Source organism: Camelus ferus, chromosome 8 (genome assembly GCF_009834535.1).
Source record: "Camelus ferus isolate YT-003-E chromosome 8, BCGSAC_Cfer_1.0, whole genome shotgun sequence".
NCBI classification, from domain to species: domain Eukaryota; kingdom Metazoa; phylum Chordata; class Mammalia; order Artiodactyla; family Camelidae; genus Camelus; species Camelus ferus.
Genome location: NC_045703.1, coordinates 72540435 through 72566742, shown reverse-complemented (window position 1 = coordinate 72566742; position 26308 = coordinate 72540435). Strand labels below are relative to the sequence as shown.

The following is a 26308-nucleotide window of genomic DNA, read 5'->3' as shown; positions in this document are numbered from 1 at the left end:
CAGATGCGATTATACATAAACACACACGCACGAGCAGATGCAATAAATATATGCAGGTGGATATGGCCGATTTATTAATAACAAACTGGCAGGCACTAACTCACTGTCCCTATGAACACACAGTTCTGACAAGTGCAGAGAGCTGGTTCTCTAAATGCAGCAGAACAACATTCGCAGAGTTAGAGGAAAGACTGAAGGCACACGCTGAAGGTCCAGCCAGAGCCCGACAGTGAGAGAAAATACGGAAAATTGGCGAGGAGAAGGGCAGTCCGGAGTCGCTGAACACAGGAGCAGAGGCCCCAGCAGCGCTGGTCCCTGGGTGCCAGCCACTGCAGCAGCAAGCAGTGCCCACGCCCCTGATGTGACACACCCCAGGCAGCGAGGGAGAATGATATCATTTAATGAAATAAAGCACACACTCCATTTTAGGAACATCTTTATTCCTTATGGCTGAAATTTTAAAAGGGTTTTTGCATAAAGAAGCAAGCTGCACTCATCTGGAGATTTAGATACAGAAGAGCTGGTTTTCAGCTGCACCAGATCAGCGAGACGTGTCCGTGCTGGTGGAGAAACGCTTCCGCAGGTGGCGTCAGTGCGCTGGTCACACCGAAAGAAGCGCCTGAGCGCCGCCGCCTTGGACTTCTGGAGTCAAACACTAACAGATTTGAAGGGCGTGGGGCCCCTTGAAAACCACGGTCTCCCGGTCAGAACACTGAGCCTGGATGAAGGCTCCTCCTCCGCGCACGGAACAGTTTTGTTTCACAAAAGCCAAAACGTGTTTTAAAAAATACAGACTTTGAATCTTAAGAGATCATGTTGAATTTCGTACAGAGATGGAGTTGATGCTCACAAGGACAGGAGGGAGCATCAAGTAACACGTCTGTCAGGATTAAACACGGCAGCGTCTGTCTAATTTGCATTTTTGTAGTATGAGCCGATACTTTTCCACTTAGGTTCATATGTTTACAAAGCACTTTCAAAACTTGAGTTTTATGAACTTTCAACGAAGTTGAAGAACTGTTGACATCTGCTTCCATAATTAGCCCCAGGCGTTAGGCAAAAACTGCTTTACTGCAGCAGAAGCCGAGGTGATGCGAGCCCCGCCCGCTGACCTGAGGCTCGCGGTGGCCAGACAGGTGGCCAGACACTGCCCCGGCCCAGCAATGCGTCCTTCCTCAACTCCAGGGTGGAAGTGAACAAAAGGGTTCTCATCATTGTCTCGGTAAAATTCTTTGTCCTTTTTTTTTTTAAGTATTCTATTTTTTTAAGTTTTAAATGCCTAACATTTTAAGCTGCACTATAAACTCCAATTTCATTATGTTTTGTTGAACAAATGCTGTTTTTATTAAGCCCCTTCTGTATGCTGTATGCGTCCATCTTCACGGGATTTTTAGAGGAAAATGACCAATTACAGAAAACTTTCTCAGGGAAAGTTTATCCGCTGCCCTGTCCACCGTGACAGCTGTCACTCGCCCTTACACAGTCACCTCTTCTGTCATCAAGCTTGTTCCTCTTCTGCCTTTCTGCCGTCGCCCCGCCGGTCGAGTGCATCACAAGGCAGGGAGGTAAAACTCAAGCCGGCCCGCTTTGCCGCTTCCGCTGACCGGCAGGAACCATTGCGATGGGAAACATGTTTAACAATTTGACTCAGATGAGTCATGTGAGGGCTTTTATCTGGTTTTGGGGGGTTTTTTTTTCCAGTTTTTGTTTTTTTAAAGCCATGTGATTTTTGGCAATGACCAGAAGACCTTGTGGTCTGGGACTGCTGCATGAGTACTTTTGAAAGGTTTCACACTTGTAAGCAATTCATTTTAACCCAGCATTTCCCAAATCCTGCTTTGCGGAACACCAGCTGGCAGGTCCCCCGGGGTCCCAGAGCCTCCCTGGCCTGGCCGAGTGGACCCGGGGGACGGCGCACACGGGAGCCCGCCGGCACCCAGAGCACGGGCAGCCCCGGTCCTGCAGGAAGGGCCCCGGCTCGCTCGTGCTTAGCTGCCCCTGCCCCGCGTGCTCCCGTGTCGTCCGGCGGCCTGTCCGCGCCGGGCTCGGGGGGCGTCACATGGTGAAGGAGGACTGGTTGTCGTTGTCCACGGTCTCGCTGTTCTGCCGCGAGGTGAAGGTTTCCGAGTGCAGCCGGGAGCACGAGAAGCCCGGCGACTTCTGCTTTCTCCGCACGCACCACAGGTCCTTCATGATCTTCAGGAAGTAGCTTCTGAACTTCTGGCCGATGAAGGCGTAGAGCACGGGGTTGAGGCAGCAGTGCAGGAACGCCAGCACTTCGGTGACGTTCTTGACGTAGCCCATCACCTTCTCGCTGCCGCAGGAGCGGCCCGTCCTCCCCAGGTTGACGGCAGTCACCAGAAGCACCATGTTGTGCGGGATCTGGCAAGCCAGGAACACCAGGACCACCGCGACGATCACGCGGATGGCTTTGTGCCGTTTGGAATTCTGAGCCTGAACCAAGGTCTTGACAATAAACATGTAGCAAAACACCATAAACAGCAGGGGGATGAAGAAGCCGAAGAGGAGCTGAAGGCCCAGCACCAGCAGCTTCCACCTGACGGGCTCCGAGACGGCGTGGTACCTGGGCTCGCACACCTCGCCGCCCTGCAGCCTGTACTTCTGGGTGAACGTGAACGTCGGGCTGGAGATGAGGACGGACACCGCCCACACGACGAGGCAGATCGCTCTGCGGTGGGCTAGCGCTCTGGACCGGAGCCTGAAAGCCCTGGTGGCCTGCACGATGGCGATGTAGCGGTCCAGGCTGATGCAGGTCAGGAGGAGCATCCCGCAGTTGAAGTTGACGGCGTAGATGCCCCGAGTCAGTTTGCACACGGCGTTGCTGAAGACCCACTCGCCGGTAGCATGGTTGACCGCCCAGAACGGGAGAGTAAGGACAAATAGTATGTCCGCGATGGCCATGTTCAGGAGATAAACGTCCGTCATGGACTTGGCTTTCTTATAAAAAGCAAAGGTGACCACCACCAAAATATTGCCCAGGAGGCCAAAGACACATATCAAGGAGTAAGCGAGTGGCACAAACAGCCCAGAGAACTTTCTGACCTCCTGCAAGGAGCAGAGAAAGCTATCATCATCCAGTGTATAGTCCGAACTATTCACCAACCCAAAATAATCCTCGTTTGAATCGTAGATGCTGGTGGAATTCATTGGCTCCTGGAAGGTGAACAAAGACACAGTTAGCTGCAGCATCGTTTTCAAGTAGCCATAACTGACCAGAATTATACTCCCAGCCCAAATTTAAGAAGATGCTCACGGCTTTCATTGTGGGGCTTGGTCTGCACAGAGAGCAGGGGCTTGGCATGGAAGGTTCGTGAATGTTCACCCCTCTGGCTCACAGCAGAGAGAGCGAGAGAAGAGGCTAAGGAGGAAAGAAGCAGAACACAGTGCAGCCACGAGTCTCGGGGAGCCGTCCCACTCCCACACGGAGCGCACAGCACGCTGTCCTACATAAATGCTCATGTAGCACAGGTGTCGGCGGCCTCTCTCTGTGAAAGGCCAGACGGTAAATGTTTTAGGATCTGTAGGGCTCATAGTCTCTGTCACAAGCACTCAGATCTGCCAGCATCGCTCAAAAGCCACCAGACAGCTGCACAAGGGAGCGGGCTGAGCAGATGTGGGGTCCACAGCCGCGATTTACTGCTCCCTGGCCTGCAGGTAAAGAAGGGTGACATTAGCAAGACCACAGATTCGGCCTGCACAAATTCTTCTTCTTGCAAAATTCAGTTTAATTACATTCAACAAGATGCCATCGAACAAAACTTACAGCATGTAGGTGTTGTCTAGGGTACCTGTAATTTATAGTCCTAGCCTGAAAATATTATGTATAATATTAAATGTTTTATAAAATGCATATCTATTGGAGATACATATATACATATACAGAATCCTCCTTAGGAGCCACAGGTGTGTCCAGTGTGCACTGCAGCTAACAACCACTGATCTGCCAGGACAAACACATCATCACCCTCAGAAACCAGAGTTCGAGAAGGAAGGGGAGGGCTGGCACGGTCAGGGAAGGCTCTGCGGACAGGCCCTCGCGGGGTCCTTGGAGACCAGGCAGAGGGATGGCAGATATAGTGACCTGCAGGTGACCACTCTGGCTGGAAAGGAATATGGAGCATGCGTGTTTGTGAAATGGTGTGACCAACTCGGCTGGGTCAGCTTAACTGTCACCAAACAACCTTCATGGAGCATGTGATGCACTGAGAACACCAAGAGTGGATGACGCAGGGGTCCAGGCTCAAGAAACTCACCAGAAGACGAGTTAAAGGATGGAGCTGGAGTCTCAGCAGGAAGGGCTCTGAAACCTATTGCTTGAAACAAACTGACAGGAAGGAAGACATCCTGGCTTTTCTCACACCCACGCCTCCCTCCTCGCTTGGTGGTGGTCATCATTGCGCTCTATTTTCCAGCCTCCACCCCGACAAAATCCCTGGCCTAGAATTCTGGTCCTCATGTAAAATGCACATCACTTCTTCCTTCCACCTACCCCCTTGCCTTGTGGCCAAGCAAGGTCAAGGCAAGGGAGGAACAGCAGAAACGAGGGCCCCAGACGCACAGAGAAGGCGAAACATGCCCCAGGAACCACCAAGCTGTGCCCTGTCCGTCCTCACCGCCGGCTCAACATGGATACCCCACAGCTGGGGAGGAATCCGGTACCACACAAAGCTCGCCCCGAAGGCGTCGCTGAGCATACTTCTTGCCCCGCTTGACTCCCCCGCTGTCGTCACGCGGTCCCAGGACGGGTGGTCTCAACCACTCCTTCCCTGACGCCTGGGGACTGAGTCTTCGCCACTGCTCAGCGCTGCTCTGCACCCAGGACTGGAGGGGAGCCTGGCTCCCCTCTGCACTTTTGTAACTGCCTGCAGGGCTGGGATTCCAACCGAACACAATAGAGCACACAGAAGCAGCATAGCACAGAGCCTCCGTGTGGCGGAAGCCTTCCAGGATAGAAACAGAGCAATCTGAGTATCTGATTAAACGCGTCAGTCAAGACGTGACCCGAGGCTTGCGCTCCCAGCCGCGGTGGATTAGCCGCGCCCGACGCACCCTAGCCCCGTCAGCAACCTGCACAGCCCGTGAGCATGCCAGGTGACGGGTTTCCGACACTGGCGGCGGGCATCGGGGCTTATGGCCCTGGGCAGAGCCCCCAGCTCTCACTGGAGGCAATTCCCAAATGCAGAGCAGGAAGGCGGCCCAGAGAACGGCCCTCTTGCTGAGCTGAGGCGACGGCGAGGCCGGGCGGCTGTGATTTGCAAGGTACGAGAGAGCGGGACGCTGCCGGCAGCGAGGCGAGAGCTGCAGAGAGGTGTCCTTGAGAGGAAGCAGCGCAGGAACGGGGAAGGGAGCGCCGAGGGGAGGGGCCAGGGCCTCGGAGCCCTCGCAGGCCGGAAGGAGCTACCTCCACAGACAGGGCAGCAGCCACGACCAACCGGCCCGGCCCCAGGGCAGCCGCTCCCTCAGGAGGGCCCGCCCGGGGGTGACGGGGCCAAATTAGCCCGACTGAGCGCTGCGCGGGGCCGCGTGGTAGAGCGCGAGCAAGTCTGCAGCGGGCCCTCTGCCTCCCGCCAGCCAACGACGGTCCAGAGCAAAGCCCCAGATCATCTACAGACATACAACCAAAGTCAGCCTTCAACAGCGTGAAATTCATAATGTCAGGCGTCCACACACAGACCTCTAGACCACCACGTATTAAACGTCTACGTCTCCCGGAAACTCGTGGCCGAGGCCTGCCCCCCCCCCCCCAGCACGAGGGCCCGGGGCGGCGGCTCCCGCCTCAGGACGGACCGGCGCCCTCAGAAGGAGAGGCTGGGGGCGAGCGGCCTCCCCTCCCTCTAGGCCCCGCCCACGAGGACGCAGCGGAGGGAGGCGAACCATGAGGGGGCCCTCGTCAGGCCAGGGCCTGCTGGGGCCTTGGCGCGGGCTTCCCAACCCCTAGAACTGTGAGAAACAGAGGCGCGCACTTCAGGCCACTCAGTCTGCGGTAACCTGAAGTAGTAGCTCGGACTAATCAAGGCACAGACATGCAAAGAAACAAGAAAGTGTGGCCCAGAATCTACACAAGGAACGAAGAAGAATGCTCAAAGATGAGAGAATTAGCAGAAGAAGACACTCCAGCAGCTACTATAAATACACTTCTTACGTCCAGGAAGGTAGAGGAAGGCGCAGCACGGCGAGGAAGGTGAGGAAAAAGATAGAAAGGCCTAAAGAACGACTCTAGAGATGCAATGCACAGTATGGAAAGTTAAGAACACACTGACTGGGATGAACACCAGCTCGGACACTCGCTGGCACACATGACTCAGCTGTGGGGCTGCAGCCCAGCAACGTTTGGAAATTGAAACTGAGAAAAAATTACAATAGCGTCAGAAAACATGAAATGAAATACTTACACGACTGCATCCACCAAAAGGTGGACATATGCTGAAAACTATGAAACATGCTGAGAGGATGAAGTGATCTGCGTTAATGGAGAGACACACTACGCTCAGGGCTAACCATCAGTGTGGTCAAAATGTCACTTCTCTCCATACTGAGCTACAGACACAGCATGAGCCAAACCAAAACTGCGGCAAGGGTTTTTGGAGAAAATGACGCAGTAAATCTAATTTCTTTTTTTGTAAGAAATTCAAGGGATTTAGAATAGTCAAAAACAACTTTGAAGAAGAGGACAAGATTGCAGGACTCACAACACCTGACTTCAGGACTTACTGCGAAGCTACAGTAACTATGACAGTGTGGTATTAGCAAGAGGGTCGAGGCATAAATCATGGAACAGAATGGAGACCAATTTTAACTGAAGTGCCAACGTAATTCAGTGGGAAAAGGGAGTCTTTTCAGTAAACGGTTCCAGAGTACTGGACACTCGTGTATAAAAGGTTGATCCTTATCCCTTAACTCATACAACAGTCAATGAATAATTCCACATAGGTCATATTCCGTATGTGGAAGCTAAAGCATAAAATGTCTAGAAGAAAACACAGGGGAAAAATCTTTGTGCCCTTGGGAAAGAGAGATTTCTTATATAAATTGCACAAGGCATGAACCATGATAACATTGATAAATTGTCATTGATCAGATTTTAAAACTTCTGCTCTTCTGAAATGAAGATACTGCAAAAATGAAAAAGACCACTGAGTAGGAAAAAGAATGTAAATTTGTATCTGATCATGGATTGTATCCAGAATATTCAAAGAACTCTTACAACTCAACGTCAAGAAGACAAACAACTCACTAAGAAGCAAGCAAAGATGTTTAAGTCGATTCACCAAAGGAAATACACAGATGACAAATAAGCCTCAGAAAAGACACCAAATGTCATTAATTATTGGGAAAATGCAAGTGAAACCTGCAATAAGAAATCGTTTCTTATGCTCACCAGACTGGCTGAAATCACAAGGGCGGACAAGAGTGTGGAGGAAGACGTGGAGCCACTGGCCTTGTCGCCGTTTGCGGCGGTGGGAAGGCAAACTCAGAGACGGCGCGCTGAGAGAACAGTGCACCGTCCCTTACGAGTTAAAAACACATGCTTACCGCGTGAACCACAGCCGACCCCTGCGTGCTCACCCAAGAGAACGAAAATGAAAGACTTGTACCCAGAAGTCTTTTCTTAACAGCCCCAAACTAGGAAGAACCCCAGTGTCCACCAGCAGGTGAACAGATAGGCAAACTGCACTGCGTCCATAGGCTGGAGCGCGGTCTGCCGGCGAAGGGGGCTGCCTGCACCTGCTCCACGTGCCTGAATCTCAGGAGCGTTTTTCTGGGTAAAGAATTCAAACATATAAGACCAGGTCCTGCAGTGTTCCATTTATATGAAATTCTAGGAAAGTCAAAACAATGGTGGCAGAAACCAGGTCATTGCTGCGGGTGGAGGATGGGAGGATGACAGGGGCGGGAACGGGGCTGGAGGACCTTCCTGTGGGGGTGGAGGTGCTCCTTATTGGGACGGTGACTGTTGGCAAAACCCCTTGAATCATGCACTTCAAACTGGTGGCATGTATGGTTGGAAATTGTGCCTCAAAAAGCTAATAAAAATCACCACACACAGTCCCACAAAAATGTGTTGGTGCAGTTGACAGGTCTCCACTGAGGAATGAGCAGGTTTTGAAGGGTTTGTGCGGAGGAAGGACTTGAGATGACCCCAGAAGGAGGAAAAGGGACAGACTGAGGGGAGGAGCGGGGTATAGGTGCTCAGGGAGGGGCTGGGGGCAGCAGCAGGAGCGGAAGACACGAGGGCGGTGCAGAACGGAGCTGTGCAGGTACCGAGAGGCCAGACAAACGCCAGACCTGGGGGCACCGACGGGTCCCTGGGAGAGATGCGGCTGGGGTGGTGGGCGGCCAGGCACGCATACCGTGCAGAGGGGGTGGATCGTGGTGGGACTGGCAGTCACAGTCACCAAGCAGTGAGGGATGCCCTGCATCAGGGGCCCAGCTGGACCCTTACGGAGGGAAAATGCTTTTAAACCACCTGTGATATGCAGTGTTTTCTGAATTCACGTTTAATTCAGTCTGACAAATGTTTAAGCGATGTCTATTGTGGAGAGGCGCTGAAGATGCAAAGATGAATCGAACATAAGCTCCAGCTTCAAGAAGCTGGGAAACCATGCTGAGAAAACTGTGCAAAACCAGCAGCCCTAGTGGGATGTGCAGAAGAACAAGGGGTTAACGCTTGGTGACAGCCCGAAAAGGCTTTGGAGTGAATGTGGGCAGGCGGGCAGGGCTGCCGCCTGCCGGGAACCAGGTATTCAGGCCACGCTGGGAGGGCATTCCAAGCAGAGACGGAAGAAGTTCTGTCTGCATTATTTCTATTCATGAGACCTTGTTTTAATTCCCTTTGATTGGCTCTTATTGCTGCTTAGAACGGCAGAATAAGTCGCAGTAAGCCACATTTGTCCATTCTGTGTCCTTTCGGGACAGTGTTACATACTTATTGGGTATAAACAGCGTGCAGATCTGGATGAGGACACATTTAGTGCTGCTGTGGTTGAGAATCAGAGCTCTCAGAAAGACTGCCGGCGGGTTCACACGTGTCCCAGGCACTCACGGTAACTGGGACAGCCTGCCCCAGACCACCACCCTCATCACACAAATCATGTGAGCTGTTCGAAGGAAACGGCGTCGGTGACAAATTGGCATCTGTGCCACCACACATGCAGAGAGTCTTTTTTTTATTTTTTGCTCAAGTAAATTACCTCAAATCTTGAGTCTCAACAGTCAGCCCTTTGGAGAAACAATCTGTGGACTTTCTGTCATGGAAATTGTGATGCTAAGAAACATTAAGACGTTTTCAATAGGCACTTCCATGCTGCCTTCCCAGGGCTCTCGTGTGACGGCTCAGGAGACACAGGCGAGCGCAGCCGGGCTCTCGTCCGTCTCTGGGTGAACCGACAGACCAACCACCGTGCAGCCACTTGAGATGGAGTCCGGCTCCAGCTCGGTTTTAAGGCTCCTTTTCTTTCTCACACATACTCCCTACCACCACCATTCATGCCAGATTGTATTTTGAAGTCATTCAGTCACATATGAAACTCACTGATTGCAACTGATTCTTAAAATGCAATTTTCTTTGGTTTGGAATTAAAAGAGTTTCTATGCCATTGTTTCTCAAACAGATTAGGGTACAAATACACCTACAAAGCTAGTTGGAATTAAGAGAATCTGTAGGACAAACTGTTCTAGGTTGTCCTTTGGAGGAAGAGTTCAGGGTCTCGAAGGGGAAATCATAGGATACACGCAGAAGCAATGTTTCATTCAATTCGGTTTTGCATGAAGAGCCATCTTCCTAGTACATGGCCCCGTGAGGGACGTGCTGATGGTTGCAGTCTTGGTGACTCACAGTCACCATGTGCTAGAGTGTTAGCCCTTTCCAGGATGTCTTAACCCTTCAAGTCCCTGGGGCATCGTGGGCCCATGTGGGCTTGCACCAAACAGGTCGCTTAGTAGGACGCTCGGCCCCAGTGAGTGCCTGGGTGCCCCAGAGAGCAGACTGAAGGGCCCTCAAAGTTCACGTGGGATAGAAGACAAGCCCCCAGGCTGAGGTGGGCCCTCACGCGTCGATTCTAGGCAGGATGCTGGCGTGCGTTCTGACAGAGTAACCGGAGAGCCCGGGGCTGGAGGCGGTGAGCACCAGCCGGAGTGGGCTGGCCACACTCTTGACCTTGGTGTGCTGGTCACTGGGCTGCACATCCCAGAGGCACTGTGGACACTGAGACCCGTGATCACATCTGGAGATCATAAACATCAAGGTGTGGAAGGGGCTCCGGGTGGGGGTGCAGTGAGATGGCTTGCTCGTGCGGGGTAACCGCCCACGGGGCACCAGCCCAGGCGCCCAGCAGAGACCCTCACTGGCCTCAGGCTGGTCTCCGGCCTCAGTCACGTGCTGCCCATTGTTTTTTTTTATCTATTTTAGGGACAAAAATAGAGGAGGCAAGACCACCAGGCCTGAAGATGGCGATAAGCCTGAAAATATAATTATTATGTTGGATGACAGAGACAATGAGCAAAGTCTCTGGACACTCAAACAATGGGTCAAATACACGGTGAAGTTCAGTAGGGAAATGAAAGAGGCTACACGCAGGGGGCGGCGGGCGCAGCCCCGAGGTAGGGCGTGCTCTTAGCCCGCGCGAGGCCTTGGGCTCCCCAGTACCGCCATTAAGAAATAAGATAAACCTAATTGCCTCCCTCCCCCCCCCCCGGTACAGAAAGATCCTACACTTAGATTTGAGTGGTCAGCCACGCAGGTACAACGTGACAGCGTAGCACCACTGGAAATTTCCAGTTCTATCTGATTGTAGGTTCACTATGAGGTGTGTGAATCCACCACCATCTAACCGTCTAACCATGAACTTACTTTCATGTGATCTTGTCTCCCGTGTCAGTCACATGTCACTCTCGTACTGACTGACAGAGGCGCAGTGCTGGTGGGCAGGGAACCTCATGCTTGTGGCCGGACACAATCACGGCACCAGAGACGTCCACATGCTGATCCCCAGAACACATGTGCGCGTGACTACGCGGCAAAGGGAACTCTGCAGGTGGGGTGCAGGGTGGGGACCCTGAGGTGGGGGGGTGATCTCGCATTATCCAGGCAAGCCCGACGTTTTCATGGTCCTCAAAAGTGGAGACTCTCCCAGCTGAGACAGAGGAAGAGGAGATTTGAAGCCTGAGCGGGACGCGGCCCAGCCTTTCTGCCTTTGAAGACGGAAGGAGGGGCCCCAACCCAAGCAATGTGGGTGGCCTCAGCTGACAGCCAGCATGGAGATGGGATCTCAGTCCCACAACCACGAAGAGCTAGATTCTGGCAGCAACGCGACTGAGGAAGGAAACAGGTCCTCCCTTAGAACCTCCAGAAGGAACACAGCCCTGCCAGCACCTCGGTGTCAGCCTGCTGAGCCCCGTGTCAGACTTCTGACCTACAGGTCTGTAAGATGCTAAGTCTGGGCAGTGAAAGCCACCAAATGTGTGGGAGCTTGTTACAGCAGCAATCAAAGTGAAAATAATACCGTACGAAATGAGAGTGTGGCCTGTCAAAATTAATTGCTGTTTAATTTTTAGGCCAAGTTATCACAAGGTCTAGAAGGATATAAGGGGTCCTTTCATCAGGTCTGCACTGGTCAGGTTTACACAATAATTTTGAGCTGAGCAAAGGAAAAAAAATAATCCTGGCTGGAAGCAGCTGAGCCAAGCGGCCGTGGTGGCGAGGAGGGACCATGGGGCGTCTGGGCTGGAGCTGCCCAGCCTGGGAAGACGGAGGGCCAGGCAGGCACAAGGCCGTCACCGGCTTCCGAGGCTGTCACCTCCCGCAAAGGGCAAGAACGTGTGTGGTGAGTGGCGGCTGTGTGAGCAGGACTTGACCTCACACTGGGAGGAACACTTGGCGTGTTTAGCAGGAAGGGACCAAGCTGCCTTAGGGGCAGCTCGCTCTCTGCCAAGCACAGTGGTGAGTGGTTGCGGACACGAGGTGGGTGTCAGGTGGGTGGGCCCTGCTGAATCAGTCTCTGGAGGTGAGCTCACTGGGGAGGAAAGGGTTAAGGGGGTGTGGCTATCCCTTCCAGCTGGGGGCCCCATGGGGCAGGACCCACCCTGCCAGTCTCCTTGGAAACACGCTCACCCCATTCACTCATGGGGTCCCTACCAGAAGCGCTTTGACGCAGACCATACCTGCATGCCTGGATGTCTCCCCGCAGGTGCACCTGGAGCCTGTGGGCCGATGGACCACAGTCCACGGGAGGGAGTGGAGCATGGGGAAAAGGCAGCTTCTAACAGCGCGGCGAGTGGGTAAAGCTGGGAGCCCTGAGAAAACTGTTTTCTCGTGGACCGCCCACAACACTTCACAGTGATCTGCAGCCAAAACCCTTTTCAGTAAGCCCAGTGCTTCGGGGTTCCTCCGGAAAAGGGGGGCCTCTCCTCTCTGGGCTGACTGCTTGCCTGCGTCTTTGGGATCATTAGTGAGGTCTGGGGTCAGGTCAGGTCTAGAGACCTCCAGATGTCTGCTGCGATCGTGAGGTGCCCTCTTCCCACCACCTCCGTGTTACTGGAGGCATATCCATGTGGAGCTGTGGCTTCACTGGGCTAGAGCAGCCGCTGACAGTGAGCTCCCGGAGGGAAGGGGGGTGGTGGGGAGAGGGCGCGCGGGGCTGAGTGATTTGGGGAAACGCCCCCACCCGCAGCCTCCCTTGGATGCGTGTGTCACAGCTCATGGTCAGTGGCCCTTTGAGCACCCAGCACTTCCCAGCCTCTTCACTCGCAGAGCCGTGAGTCTCCCTTCTGTGGGGAACACCTGGGGAAAGCTGACCTAGAGGAGACAGCCCTTCCTTCCCTCATTCAGACGAGCATGCGTGCCGGGCACCCCTCCACCCCCACTCGAGCTCACAGCCTCTCTCCTGCCCCTGTGGTGGGTGTGTGGGGTGCCACCGAGGCAGGCCAAGGGACCCCCCCGTCTTCAGGCAGCAAGTCAGTCTCCAGCTAGGAGTGCATCCACCACTCAGAAATTGCGTGAGACAGAGACTCGGCAGGCCTTGAGCCAAGTCCTGACCGACTCTCTTCTCCTCTTGGACACCCTTAGAAATCGTCTGTCATCAGAAAAGGAGTCTTTGAATGACGATTCTTCCTCTTTGAGAAGCACATAGTGATAAGTTCACCCTTCATATGACTTTGGCATTTAAGGTCTGAAACCATAAAAATAGATAACCTTTTAAATGAAAAGTCAATGTGCTGAGAGCCCCCGGCGCAAGGTATGTCCCTGCAGGGATGGCCTCTGCCTTTCCATGGTCACGTTTCATAGACTTAGTTACCACACATGGAAAGAAAGTGTTACTTCAAGGAAACTTGCTGTTACTTAATCAGAGCCACATTTTAACATAGTGTTTAAAATGTCCATGCGCATTCTCCCTGCCGCCACCTAATGCGGCACCCTAGCACGTCGTCACTCGGCACAGCATGCAAGACATCTCAGAAACTAACAGCTGACTGATGACGTCATTCAAAATGAAAAGAACGCCTAGTCACGCACGTCCTGAACGTCAGAAGAGGCCCAGTGGGCCGGAGGCGAGGGTCGTGACCACGCCACGCGGTTTAAGATAGAACGCCAGGTGGGGGTCCCTCCCCCCACCCAGCCGCCCTTGAATCCACCAGCGGCCGCCCCCTGGGGCCCCACTGCACAGAGTCCCCTCCGCTGGACTCTGAGGGCTTTGGAAGTCCTCTGGTCACACGCAGAGGGCCAGGGCCAGGGCCATGCAGGACACAGTTTAGGTCACGAGCAACAAGCGTCTTAGCTGGTACCAGTGGGCCGAGGACAGACTCTCAGGGAAAATGACCGGTCTGCTGTCTGCGGGGCCCAGGAGGGGGAGGCAGCAAGAGGGAAGTAAGGGCCCAGGAGACGAGAGGTGGGGAGGGGCTGGGAGCAGAAGGGGCAGCTCCCCCACCTCCTTGGATTGTTCGTCCATTTGGCCAAGGGAAGGGCAGCCTCTACCCAAGAAAATTAAATGTGGGGAAAACATTACTAATATTTTGTTTCTATAATAAGAATAGTTTAATAATATTAACAATATGGTAATACTGATACTCCATCAGTAAGGAGACCTGTGCTAAAATGTTGATTTAAACACGTTTAATACCAAGTTTAGCATTTGGTTACAGCTCAAGCAGAAGACTTTACATCTGTGCTTATTTCATAAACAGCGACAGCCCGTAGGACAAAGAGCAGGAACTCAGTGAGCTTCTGTGCGTAGGTGTGCACGTGTGTGTCTGTATGTTCAGCGTGCACAGGCATGTGTGTGCGTGTGTGCATGTATACGTGTCACATCGTGCGCATGGGCATATATGAATGTTGTGTTGTGTGCTGCGTGCATGCATGTGCAGTGCACGTTGCTGTGAAGGGTGGGTGTGCCTGCTTTAAGTTCTAGTTACAGACCAGGCACCGAGATCACTGCGTTGTGTCTGCTATCGCTTTTAACCTCAGGAAAACCCTCCGAGGCCGAATTACACCCTTTTCACAGGCAGGAAGACGGCGGTGCCTCTCGGGCTGCGAGTCTCTTACGCACCAGACCGTTCACCTTGTCTCCAGCACGTCTTAGACAGACTGTGACATTCCCACAAGATCTTAAATAATACATCCGTTTTTAGAACCTCTTATAGGTATCAGAACCACACATACTGCTAAAGGTAGGTGTGCATTAAAGGTATGTTCTCTTAATTTATCTGAACCACAGGTCCTGTTTTTATCCTTTTTTAGATGAACATCAGTGGAGCTGAAACTCTGCGCTGGCTTCCTTCTGCTTTTGAATAAAAGTGGTTAAGAAAGAAGCCAGAAGGTTTTTTCCAGTGATGTGTATATAGGTTTGTATTTTTTGTTCTTTTTTCTTTTGGTTCCGTTTGCTCCTTTGGAAGCTCACTTACATATTTTCGTTAATAGAAATCACATCTCTAACCATTTCAAGATTTAATGACTAATTAATTCAGATCTTGCCTTTGTTTCTTCACATTACTGAGCCCTCCAGGACCCATTTCCTACAACCACACAGGCTTCCGAGGGGCTCCCAGGCCCGCTCGTTTCAAGGTCGCCGTGTGCTTTTGTGGTCACGAGACACTAACTCCATAATCACTGTGGCGTTTGCAGCCACGATCAGAGCTCTTCCTGTGTTGCCCTGAGTCTCATAACAATTTCCAATCACTTTCTCTAAAGTGACTCCCCTGTCACACCTCTGCCCACCCCACCTCCAGCTCCTGGAGATGCTCGCTCGCTCCCTTTCACTGCTTGCGTCACTTTGCTTGTATTGCCTCCAAAACATCTTAGCTTACGTTTTACTGTTTCAAACTCTTTGTGTGCACTTAGCTAAAGGAAGAACTGCATTCCTCTCCAGAGCGCTGCCCCGCGGATGTTCACCAGACGAGGCAGCATTGCCCGGACCATCCCCCAAGCTAGTGCGAGGCAGTTACACTGAAGTCGCTTACTGTGCATTTAGAGGAAAAGTGAGCTTCTTGAAGGCACAGTACTTTTCCTCAAACCATAAGGGCACCGCGTTTGGGAAAGTGACAGTGTTGCATTACGTGCAAACACAGGCACTAGGCCAGCGTTCTGGAATTCCTAACAGAAAACCAGTTCCATGCCTCACACTCCTTACTTGTGGGCATCAGAGAAGAAAGGACAGTTTTGAAAAGAGTGAAGGGGGCTCAGCCAGCTCACCTTCAGAAACGCTGTGATCCAGAGTGAGCTGTCCGGTTCACGCCCCTCACGACGCCCCAGGCACGCACAGCACCCGTGTGGTTCTCCTAACAAGATGTACTTTCTAATGGTCATTAAGAAAAAAACAGTGAGAAACCAGAATTAGCCAAAAGCAAATTGCTGAATTACCACTTCCTATGTACAAGGAACGCCTATTTGCCCAAATACAGCTGGTTAACCATCTATATCCTGTAGGTGATAAAGCAGTCATATGACTCCCTGGAACCGGCGGTGAAGTTGGTCACTGGGCTAGAGAAGAATGGCCGTGCGTGGCTAGTGCCGGTGCGGCGAGGGTTTGTGCTCTGTCTCCCGCTCTGTGACCTCTGTGGGCTGCCTGGGAAGGCGCGGAAATGTGAGGAAAGGCCAGGTGAGCACTGCGGGGAGCGATGCAGCCTCTGGGGCCCCCGCCTGGGCCCACCCCGAAAGCTGCGCACCCTCCGCGCCCCACACTCCGTCCTCAGCACAGTAAAGACCAGATGAGCCACGTGATGCAGGGAGGCCAGCGCCCCGACACAGTGAGGGACGTTAACCAGACTTACTGTGGTGATCATTTCACAATGCATGCAGACGCTGAATCATCCTGCTGCACACCTGAAATGGCCACAGTGTCACATGTCAATTACACCTCCATTTTAAAAAAGAAAAAGAAAAACGGGAGACCCTGAAAAGCCGGGCACGTGATCTTTACGAGACAGCAGGTGACAAACCTGATGAGTGCCTGGTCACTAGATGTGGCGACTGACAGCAGGGACAGCAACTGATGATCGGGCGGGGAGCTCATTTTTAGGTGCAAGTAGTTTTTAAAAAATAGCAAAAAATAAGGCAAGAAGGATTCTGGGACCATAGAGGTGGTCACCAGCATGTAGCGTGTTGTGTGATTCGAGTCTCAGGAAACAGTTTTAGAAGAAATTGCACAGCGATGTCTGACGATGGATCAATGGAACGCAAGCCTTTCCCGCCTCCTGAGCCCGCTGGCTTCCTCCTCTCGCTGAGCTGACCACCATCCACCGCCGCCCGCAGCCTGCCCTCCCTCCGCTGTGTCTTGGCTGAACGTTAGTCAGGGGTCTCTCCTTCCCACAGACCCCTGAACCCGCCTGTCCCCAGGCCTGAGCGGCAAAAACGCGTGGAAACTGCTGCCTTGTCAGAGCCTCCCGGGAACTGGCTGAGCACAGCAGGACCCTTTTCTTGGCCATCACCGGTCGTGTCCCTCTGGAGTTTCCTTCCCCGATGCTCTAAAAGGAAAGTTTTTTCCTGCTTGATTTTGAGATGCATGCAGGCCTTCGGGCACAGGGTCCCACTGCCACAGTCCTCCCTCCCCTCCTCCCTCCCGACAGCCCTTTTGAATAACACCCTGTCCAGGTCCTGAGTTGCTTTTCTTTGATGGAGCTTAGGGTCCCCCATGGACACAGGGTGCCTGTCCGCTCCTCTGCTTGAAGGAACCCTCCACGTGACTTCCCTCAGCGTCCTGACCCGGGAGGGCTGCTCCGGCGGAGAGTAAGGGGGGAAGCTCCTTTCTGCTGCGGTGGAAGCTGCTGGAAGGACTGCTGCCGGCAGCCAGCTCCTCGCAGAGGAAGAAACGCTTGGGAACACGGGCACCGCAGGCATGGACGCTCCCAGCCCCCCTTCCCACCTGGCCCCCCAGCAGACCCGCGGATGCTCCTCAGCATGAAGGCGGGGAGGCAAACCCTCCCGTCGCTAATCATGGCCCGGGAGCCAAGAAAGAACACTGGGTCGAGTTCAGCTGAGGAGAGAGGCTGACGGAGCAAGAGGGTCCACCCCTGCTCCCTTCCGGGGCAGCAGGCTTCATCACCAGGCCGGGGCACCCGTGGGAAGAGCACAAAGAGGCGGGAGGGGGAGCCGCCTCCCAGGAGCGACCGCCTCCCCAGCTGCGCCCTCGCTGGCCCGGGCGGGAAAGAGACCAGCTGAGAGTTTGGACGTGGCCTCTGACGGCTTCCAGCCCTGGGCCTCCCACGCGAGGCTGCCACTCTGTGGGATGTGCTGGCCTGTGGGGCGCCTCGCATGCCCTTGGCCTCAATACTCCTTCTGAACTTCGAAGTGAACCCAAGTTCTGTGTCACCCTTGGGAAGCTCAGATCTGTCTTGTCTTCTCTCTCCATCAAGGTCCAATGGGATCTCACCCTCACTTAATCGCCCTCAAACTTAAGACACCGCTGCTCATTTGCATGATGTTGAGAGGCATGTAAAAAGCAAGAAGTACACGGTACAGGTGGGCCTTACTTCTAAACAATTTCCAGGGTGAAAATCTGCTAGTAGCTGTGAAATTCTCATTCAGAATCAAGTGCAATGACAGTCTGGTGAATCAGCAGCACAGTCGCAGGCTGTGAGCTCTGTGCCGGGCGGGCTGCAATGCTTCCGCGCAGCCCCGAGCTCCCGGGGCCGCTCACTCCGACTGCGGGCTTCACCCCGGGCGGGGGAGGCAGCCCATCCAACGGCAGGGTCCCGTGAAACTTAGAAAGAAAAGGGGTCTCGGACTTGCAGAAACGGTAGAGAATACAAGTCAGTTCCCCCGAGAAGGAAGAAGAATTTAAAAGGGAAAACAGGCACTTAGGAGTTGTCTGTAGCTGGTGAATAAATAAATTTTTAAATTATAAAAATTAAAATGATTTTAGGCAGCCATTCCGGAAAGAAAGTTTTTCAATCATGTTGACTTCCTCATGATTGATATTGAGTGTTCCTTTGGGAGATGGCAAGGATTTAATATATTTTCAACTTTGTGGATTATTTCAAAAGATGCATGACATGCAGAGGACCAGTGTCTGCTGGTGGGAGTCTGGCTGATAAAGCTGATGCCCGTCAGCGTTTCTGTGGACCTTGGTCCTCACTGATAACAAATAGAAACCAGAAAACTTACGGTCACCTGGGGAAAGGGAGGGATAAGTTGCGAGTTTGGGATTTGCCGACACACACCACTACATATAAAACAGATAAAAGCAAGGTCCTGCTGTACAGCACAGGGAACTATATTCAGTACCTTGTAATAGCCTGTAATGAAAAGAATACGGGCAGGAATATATATGTACGTGTAGCTGAATCACTGAGCTGCATGCCAGAGATTAACACCGCATGGTGAAGCGACTCGACGTCAATAAAATAAGCAGAAACGAAAGCCAGTCCTTGCGCCGGATACCCGCCAGCCGCCTGCGGGCCCCTGGGCGGTGGCCCGCGGCGTTTCTGAGGCGCACAGTCCAGCCGCGCTCGGGCGGCCGCAGCCCGGGGGTCGCCGCGACCTGGCCGAGGAGCCTCGCTGACGGGGTGCTGCTTGCACCTCAACGAGACGCTCCCGTCCTGCGGTAGCGAGTCTTCGGAGATGCCGGCTTCAACGCCCTTACCTCCAAAGCGACCACACGGCTCGCGTGTCGGGAGTAAAATCTCTTTCCTTCCGGGTCTGGATTGGCCTTGGTGACTTGTGGCCAAAAGGGTACGGAAGTAACGGCCTGGGGTTTCGGACGCTGGGCCTCGGCATCCTCTGACGGCGACTGCGTGACGGGCCCCTCCTGACAGCCGCTCGGCTGCGCCCGGCCGGCCCAGGGCCGGCAGGGATGGCGCTGAACCGCTGCTTAAGCCGCTGCAACTGGCGGTCGGGAGCTGAGCAACAGCGGGCCACGGGTAACGGGAGCTGTTCTCTTGTGTTCTCACCCTCTTCAGTAGGAAGATGTATTAAAAACAACAGAAATCAAAACAAAACTGTACTCGTTTAAAAAAGAAATCCTCCCCAAGAAAGCCAACAGTTAGAACAGAGGCTAGAAGTTGGAAGGGAAATAAGAAAGTAGGGAGGGTTAAAACCAGACCGTCCCCGCCGGCCGCGCCTTAGGTCCGTGCCGTGTGGTTTGGCTTTATCTCTTTTCCTCCTCATAGAAATAAGGAAACACTATTCATCCAATTATGTCTGCAAATTCTCCGGTGGAGACAAAGGAGGCTTTCGCAGGGGGATCACCAGCCACACTGACAGCTCCAGTTTGGGAGCTGGCCGAGGCTGCAGGTTGGGCAGCCTTCGTGCCCACGCGTGCCGGAGCCTTGGGCCCGTGGGTCGGACTCTGTCACGTCCTGATCCACCCGGCCTGGGAATTGCTCTCCTGAAGAGCCAGGAGCACGTCAACCTCCTCTGCCTGTCGTAAATTAACATTCAGATTACTACCACGTGCTCTGCTCCATGTGCAGAGACACCTTAAAGTGTGTGATTTATTTCCCGCCTGAGGAACTTTCACGGCTGGAAAGCTGAGGCCCCAGTACAGGACGGTCCAGGCAGTGCAGCGGGTGGCCGGGCGTCCGGGGTTGGGCACCAAGGAAACAGCACGAGAGCGTGAAGAGGTGAAAGGAGGCTGAGAGCCAGCTCTGTGCGGTCTCCGCGGGGAGGGAGGGCGCGGCTCAGCCAGGAGAGGTGACCCTGGGCTGCCTGGCCAGGTAGGAAGGGGTGGGCGGGTCAAGGGTGGGGAGGGCCAAAGGTGCACAGCAGGAAAGCGCCACGTGGACTGGCCCAGGAGCAGGCGGAGGGGCCCGACCGCAGTGGGATGTCTGGAAGGCTGCCTAAAGAGCTGGGACTTGGGCTTGGCGACAACACAGACGCGAAGACCCGGGAGTGATGGGGGACAGGTTCGCAGAGCTGCCACGGAGAGGAAACCCCGGGGAGGCAGGTGGCCCAGAGCCCGGGGGCCGAGGGCAGGGCCGAGGGCACGCAGCCAGGCGCTCTGCTGCTCCCCTCCTCCTGTTTCGTTAGTCCTCACGAGAAGTCTGGACGGTGCTGGTGGTGTCAAACCGAAACTCAGAAATACAGCAACTTCCTCAAGTTCAGGCAGAGCCAAGGCTCAAAGCCGTGTCGTCTAACCCCAAAGTCTGCGCGTTCCTGGGACAGACGTAAAGAAGAGACGGTGCTTGGCAGATGTTCCGAAGAATCAGAAGGAGCAAGAGGAGGGAGGAGTTGCAACAATGCCAGGTTTTCCAGCTCCACAGAAACAGGGAGATCAGAACTGGAGACTCGTTTCTAAGTTTCCAACATCTCTCTACATGGAGAAGTTGTAGAAACTGATCTAAGGGGAAGGAAATGGGCTTCATTGAATGTACACAGGGTGTAAGGAGACGGAGCTGTTGTGCAACCAGAGTCTTGACATGACTTTAGGGCTGCGTCAGCCACGCGTTGGCCATTTTTTAAATTAATCTGAGCGTCTGTCTCCTCACTGACAGGATGAAAGTCAGGGATTTGTAAAGGATTAAAGTGAAGATTAGAGACACGTAAAGTGCAGATGCTCCGCAGTGTTTAGTACAGCCTCCCCCTCCCCTCCCCTCCCCCTTACCTCATCGCCCTTCTTGCTTCTCTCCTCCTCCCCTCCCCTCCCCTCCTGCCCTCCCTCCCCTCCTGCTGTCTCAAAGAGGACCTACGGCATGAGGTTCCACCAACAGAGGGGGCAGGAGTCAGCCCTCAACCCACAGAGATGGGAGTCCGCGTTTCCGGCCAGCACTGACCTCCCGGCCCTTCTCCTTGTGGGACTGCCAGGACTGGGACCATCTGGGCTTGCCAGGGACCAAGGGGTTTCCCAGGATGCGGAGACTTCAGGGCTAAGATCAGGACCATCCTGGGCAAACAGGAAGGTTGGCCTCTGCATCTACCAGCAGTGGTGGCACTGAGGACTGGGGTGCAGACCCCTTCTGCTTGGCCATGGTCAGGGCATCCTGGGCACCGTGTCCCAGAGCACGACTAGGGAGGTCACGGGGCCTGGAACCAGGGCTCACGAGAGAGGAAGGGGTGGCCGGCGACCCTGGCGGGAGAGGAGACCACGGGGAGGATGCTGCCTGCAGTGTGTGAGGGAGACCGGCAAGGGGAAGGAACAGCCTTATTCTCAACTGTAGCGAAAGGAAAGCTTGGGTCAGAAGACGTGAAGGAGGAAGGAGGTGACCTCAGCCTGGGGGAAGCGGGGACCCTGACAGGACCAGGCTGCCCATTCAGAGAGTGTGTTTTCTCCCGCTGATTTCCCCAGATGTGCTCAGAGAGAGGGATGGTCACCTCCTGCGCCCCAGGAAAGGGGTCAAGCCAAGAAAATAAATCTGATCTGAAAAACGCAGTTCTGGGAGGCTGAGGGGAGAGCAGCTGGGAGGGAGGGACGGGGCGGTGTGGGGACTGCGGGTTCTGGGAGGCTCCAGGGAAGCTGGGGTGGGGGTGGTCTGAGAGGATCCGGGAGAAGGCGCCTCTGTGGGTCACAGGGTCCGCCTCCCACATGCCCTCCAGGGGACACACAGGAGTGTCAGGAATTCTCCGCCTCCTGGTCGCTGACTGTCAGCTTCTCCAGAAGGAAGACGCACCACCACGCAGTCGCACGCGCTGGTGCCCTGGGACGGTGTCCGATGCTACTGCTTTAAGAAGGAATGCCGCTGAACCTACATTCACTCTCTTTCTAACACCTTGTATCTTTGAAGTGGAAGGAGGAGAGGAAGGTTTTCAAAATTTGGAGTTGCCTTCATGAAAAGAGCGGGGCCTTTGCAAAATTTTATTGAGGTCCCACATGTAAAGTTGTAACCCTGACCGTGGCATTCTAACAATGGTCTTACTCTTACCAAAATGTCTAAGCAAAATGAGACGCTGTAACAAAACCATAAAGCGACAAGACTACGTTCTTCCCAGAACACAGCCTGGGAAGAAATGTGTTTAAACGATAACGGTGGCTGCTTGGGGAGGTAGAAATGCAAGGAACGCAATTTTGTTTCTATGTCTCTGTGTTCTCCATGTGCAGCACTGAGGCACACTGGGCAATGAATCGGCCGCCAAGGACAGTCCCAGGACTAAGCGCGGTGACTATTACAGACGCCGCTAACCCTCACCGCTGGACGAGCCACACCCCCCAGCTCCCAGGTGTCTCCCGGTAGTCTCCATTGTCTGAGGTTACCAGGAAGTTCACAGGTTTTTCTGGCAGTTTCCAGAACAGCGAACATGCTGTTTTGCTTCAAATCAGATAAAGAAACAGTGAAAGGAGCAGTTGGACACGACCCCTCTCTCAGGACTGGGACACTGTGGTGAGGTCATTACGGTCAATGAAACAGCTCTAAGTAGCTCTAAAGCTGACTTCCAGTGGAGCTGGCTTTTCTCAGACTTACTGTAAACATGTCAGAAAACTCTTTGATGAAGGCACGGTTAATTTTACCAAGATGGATGGGATTCGGTCACAGAGTGAGGACCACAGAAAGGCCCCTTTCCCACCTGTTCTACCAAATCGTGAGCGGGGAGGACACGGAGGTCCCTGGCAGACCCCCCGGGAGGCCAGCCGGTCCAGCCGTCCATCCGTCTCCCGTCTGAAGGGAGGACGTTGGGCAGCCCGTGGCTCTCATGCTGCTCTGGCAGAACACGGGGAAGGAGAAATGCGACTCACTTCAGCCTACTGTACGGACTCTGAAAAGGCTAAAAGTGACAAAAAGGCCAAAAGAAACTGACTTATTTCATTGCATTTTCATTAATTTTTACCAAAATGTCTGTTTATCTGCCAGAAAGAGATCTGAAAGCCACACGTCCTTTTCATGTTGGGGACCTCCAGTCGAGTGATTTTGATGTTAGATAAACCCACAAGTAAAGCCTGAAGCCTCCCCCCTGGTCCTGTGAAGACACCACTGCCCCAGTTCCTGAAGGTGCTCACTGCATGGCAGGGGCGGGGGCGGGGGGGGGCCGTGCAGCTGAGCAAAGGGCCCGAGGCCACCAGTGATTCATTGCATTCCTCAGTGACCCAGATTTAGGGCCTTCATTTTCATTCTGTCTGACGGGAACAGCCAGGCTGATGCGTAAAGGTGCTACAGAAATGAGAAAGGACGAGGCTGTGACAATGTGACCACAGCCCAGGCTGCTCTCCTGGCTGTCACCCCAGCAGCTCTAGGGCAGTTGGGGAAGGACACAGGCCCCTGCTGAAAATGCAACAACACAGCAGCAGCCACTGCTTCAACACTGACCACCCTTTGGCCCAGGTTTCCTCTACCTGGGAGAGGGGCTTCCGGATGCCCTGAGCATAAGAATCCCCTCTCCATGGGGCCGAAATGCAGACTCTGACCAAGCAGACCCGGGGTGGGTCCTGAGATCCTGCGGTTCTTCACATCCCCATGCTGCCACTCGGGAGACCATGCGTGCGCAGGAAGGGCCTGGAAGACCTCAGCAAGGTGCGCGTGACTCGTAGCCCATGCAGCCCAGCATCCCTTTGTCCCTAGAATTCCACGTGGTGTGACGGGGGGTAGGGGGCAGGGCACGGGGAGGACGAAGTCCTTGTAACGCCATCAGGAGAGGGAGGCTGACAAAGGGCGTGCAGAGGCCTCGCCCGACCCCAGTCCTAGACGACTCCTGCCCACAGCTGTGGGCGAGCCCTGCTCCGCATCTGGGCTGCTCTCCCCTGGTCCCGGGTGGGTGGCTGCACCCCCCGCCTCACAGCCTCTGCCCACGGACAGACCACTTCCCCTTCAGTTTTGCTCAGCCTGCCCCCCTTCACAGCTTTGCCCTTCCTTCAGTCAGCCTTCTCTTTTTTCATATATCCAACTCCTCATTCTACTCCTCAAAACAGAAGTTGTAAAAAGTAAAAAGGAATAGACCTCGCAGATACCCATCTTCCCTGATAAGGAGTCCTCTTTAGATTTAAGACGCTGCCCGGCCATCACGTGCTCTGAGTTCTGAACGACCTGCTGGCTGCTGAGGGTTCTTCACAGAGAAACTCAGCAGTGTCTAGTTCACCTTGTTCTTGGGGATGGTAATTCTGAATTAACTTTCAACTGAGGCTGATCATTTCCAGTGCTAAGTATTTAAAAATCTGAGACATGCTTGATAAAAGTTTTGTGCAAATGCATCTTCTGGTAAAAATCACCATTGTCCAGCCCTGCTTCTGATGCCCTGTGTGGTCACCACTGTGGATGCTAGCTTTTCTCCTCTGCGGAAAAGCACCAAGTTCCACGCAGAGGTCTTTCAAATCCTCGACACTGTTTGCTTCTGCGTCACATGGCCCCAAGCGCAGCACAGCGTCACGCTCTGTATCTCGGGGCTGTGTTCCCATCCCACCCCTTCCTCATGTTTGCCTAGTGCCTCCCAGCGTCCGACTCCACTAGTGACCTTCCCACCTGAAACCTTTTGCTTCTATGAGCTCTGGGCGGGAAGCCAACAGCCTGCTTATCAGAACTGTAGCTAAAATAAGAGTCAGTACATCTGAGTGTGCACCTGAGGGTCTCCCTTGGGAGAAAGCTCACAAGGGTTAGGCTCCGGGCTTTGTGGTGTCTGTTTGGCTGCAGCCTCTTCATGTGTTCGCTTCCTCTTTCTCGGCTTGTCTTAGAGGGTTGGTATTTTTAGACTGGAGACCTCCAGGTAAGTGAGGGCTCAGAAGGCTGAAGACGTTTCATAAGAGGACATATAAGTGTGAGATGACAGCAAATGCCTCTGATAGTGTCATATTAACGGAATAACAGTATTTTGTAAATGGCACAAACACATTAACCCACAACACAGTGAAACTACACTGGTTGCCGCCCTTTTGTCACTTTCACTGGAAGACGATTTTATCACGAGAGCTTCTTCCCATGAATGACGGCGTCGGTGAGTCTCCCGAACCAGACCCGGAGTGTATCCGCATACGATGCCGGTCCACACGCGGCTCTGTCCTTCCTGCTGAGCCGGCTCCAGGCTCCCCAGCCCTTCCTCCCATCTCGTCAGCCCCGTCTGCCGGCTCCGTCTTCTCCATCCGTCTCTGTGGGCCCAGCTCCTGCCCTGTTCTCCTGACCCAGGACACCTGCCTGCCCCCAGGTCAACTGCCGCCTCCCTCCACAGACGCGCACCCCGCTGTGCCTCGCCCTCGTGAAGACCCCAGCCCCCCGCCCCGAGCAGGCGGCGCGCGCAAGGGGCCGAGTTGTCGAGTGGGCGCTGCTTCCCACGCTTGTGGCTCCTGTCGATGACGGCTCTTTCCAAGGTGTGTGTGGTTCACTAGGTTCCTTGCAAACGTTTCTGCAGTCCTTTCCCAGGTGCTAGTCGCCGTCATCAGGACACGGGGGACTCGAAGACCCCGCGTAATGCCTTTGTGAGGTAGAAAGAGTGCAGACTCGGGGCGAGTAAACCCGGACTCTGTTCCCTCAGCACTGCACACTGACGCGTGCCGCTGGCTCTCTGACTCTGGAATCACACCTGCTCCCAGGACCGCGGTCAGAATTACATGAAATAGCACATGTGACATCTCTAGAGCCATGGCCGGCACACGACAGACCCAGCAAGAGCTCGTGTCTGTCCTCCCCACGTTCCACCCCCCCGCCGGCACGACCAAGGAGTCTGCATAACAGCCAGTGTCTGACTTGATGACAGACTTTCACAGCGTTCTTTTACCTTCACAGCATAAGGCAGCTAAGACAGCAGGGGTCAACTCTTCTCTAAATTCCAAGCCAAAACAAAAACTCACCAGTGAAGCAGCAGCTCTGTGTTCAACAAGGGAGCAGCCACAGAGGTTTCCCCTTAAATTTCAGGCTTCTTAAATCTTTAGACGTCTCTGCACCAGCGTAAACCCACTGGCCTCTGTGCTGAATAGTCTCGGGTGCTGAGTTCCTCGGCAGCGTGTGCCCC

At 53.9% G+C, this 26308-nt stretch overlaps 1 protein-coding gene across 4 annotated transcripts; it reads right to left on the bottom strand.

Moving 5' to 3' along the window:
• Nucleotides 1-423: 423 nt before the first annotated feature.
• CCR6 (C-C motif chemokine receptor 6) lies at nt 424-26308 on the bottom strand. 4 transcript variants are annotated; one of them, XM_014556226.2, is made up of 3 exons: nt 26148-26308; nt 15704-15806; nt 424-3174 (listed from the first exon to the last, which is right to left on the bottom strand). In XM_014556226.2, exon 3 carries the CDS (start codon nt 3166-3168, stop codon nt 2056-2058), a length of 1113 nt encoding a protein of 370 aa, XP_014411712.1. In that variant the 5' UTR covers nt 3169-3174; nt 15704-15806; nt 26148-26308; the 3' UTR covers nt 424-2055. The 4 variants fall into 4 exon arrangements, with proteins under 4 accessions (XP_014411712.1, XP_032341240.1, XP_032341239.1 ...); XM_032485349.1 differs by lacking the exon at nt 15704-15806; XM_032485348.1 differs by lacking the exon at nt 26148-26308 and having other exon boundaries at nt 15704-15822.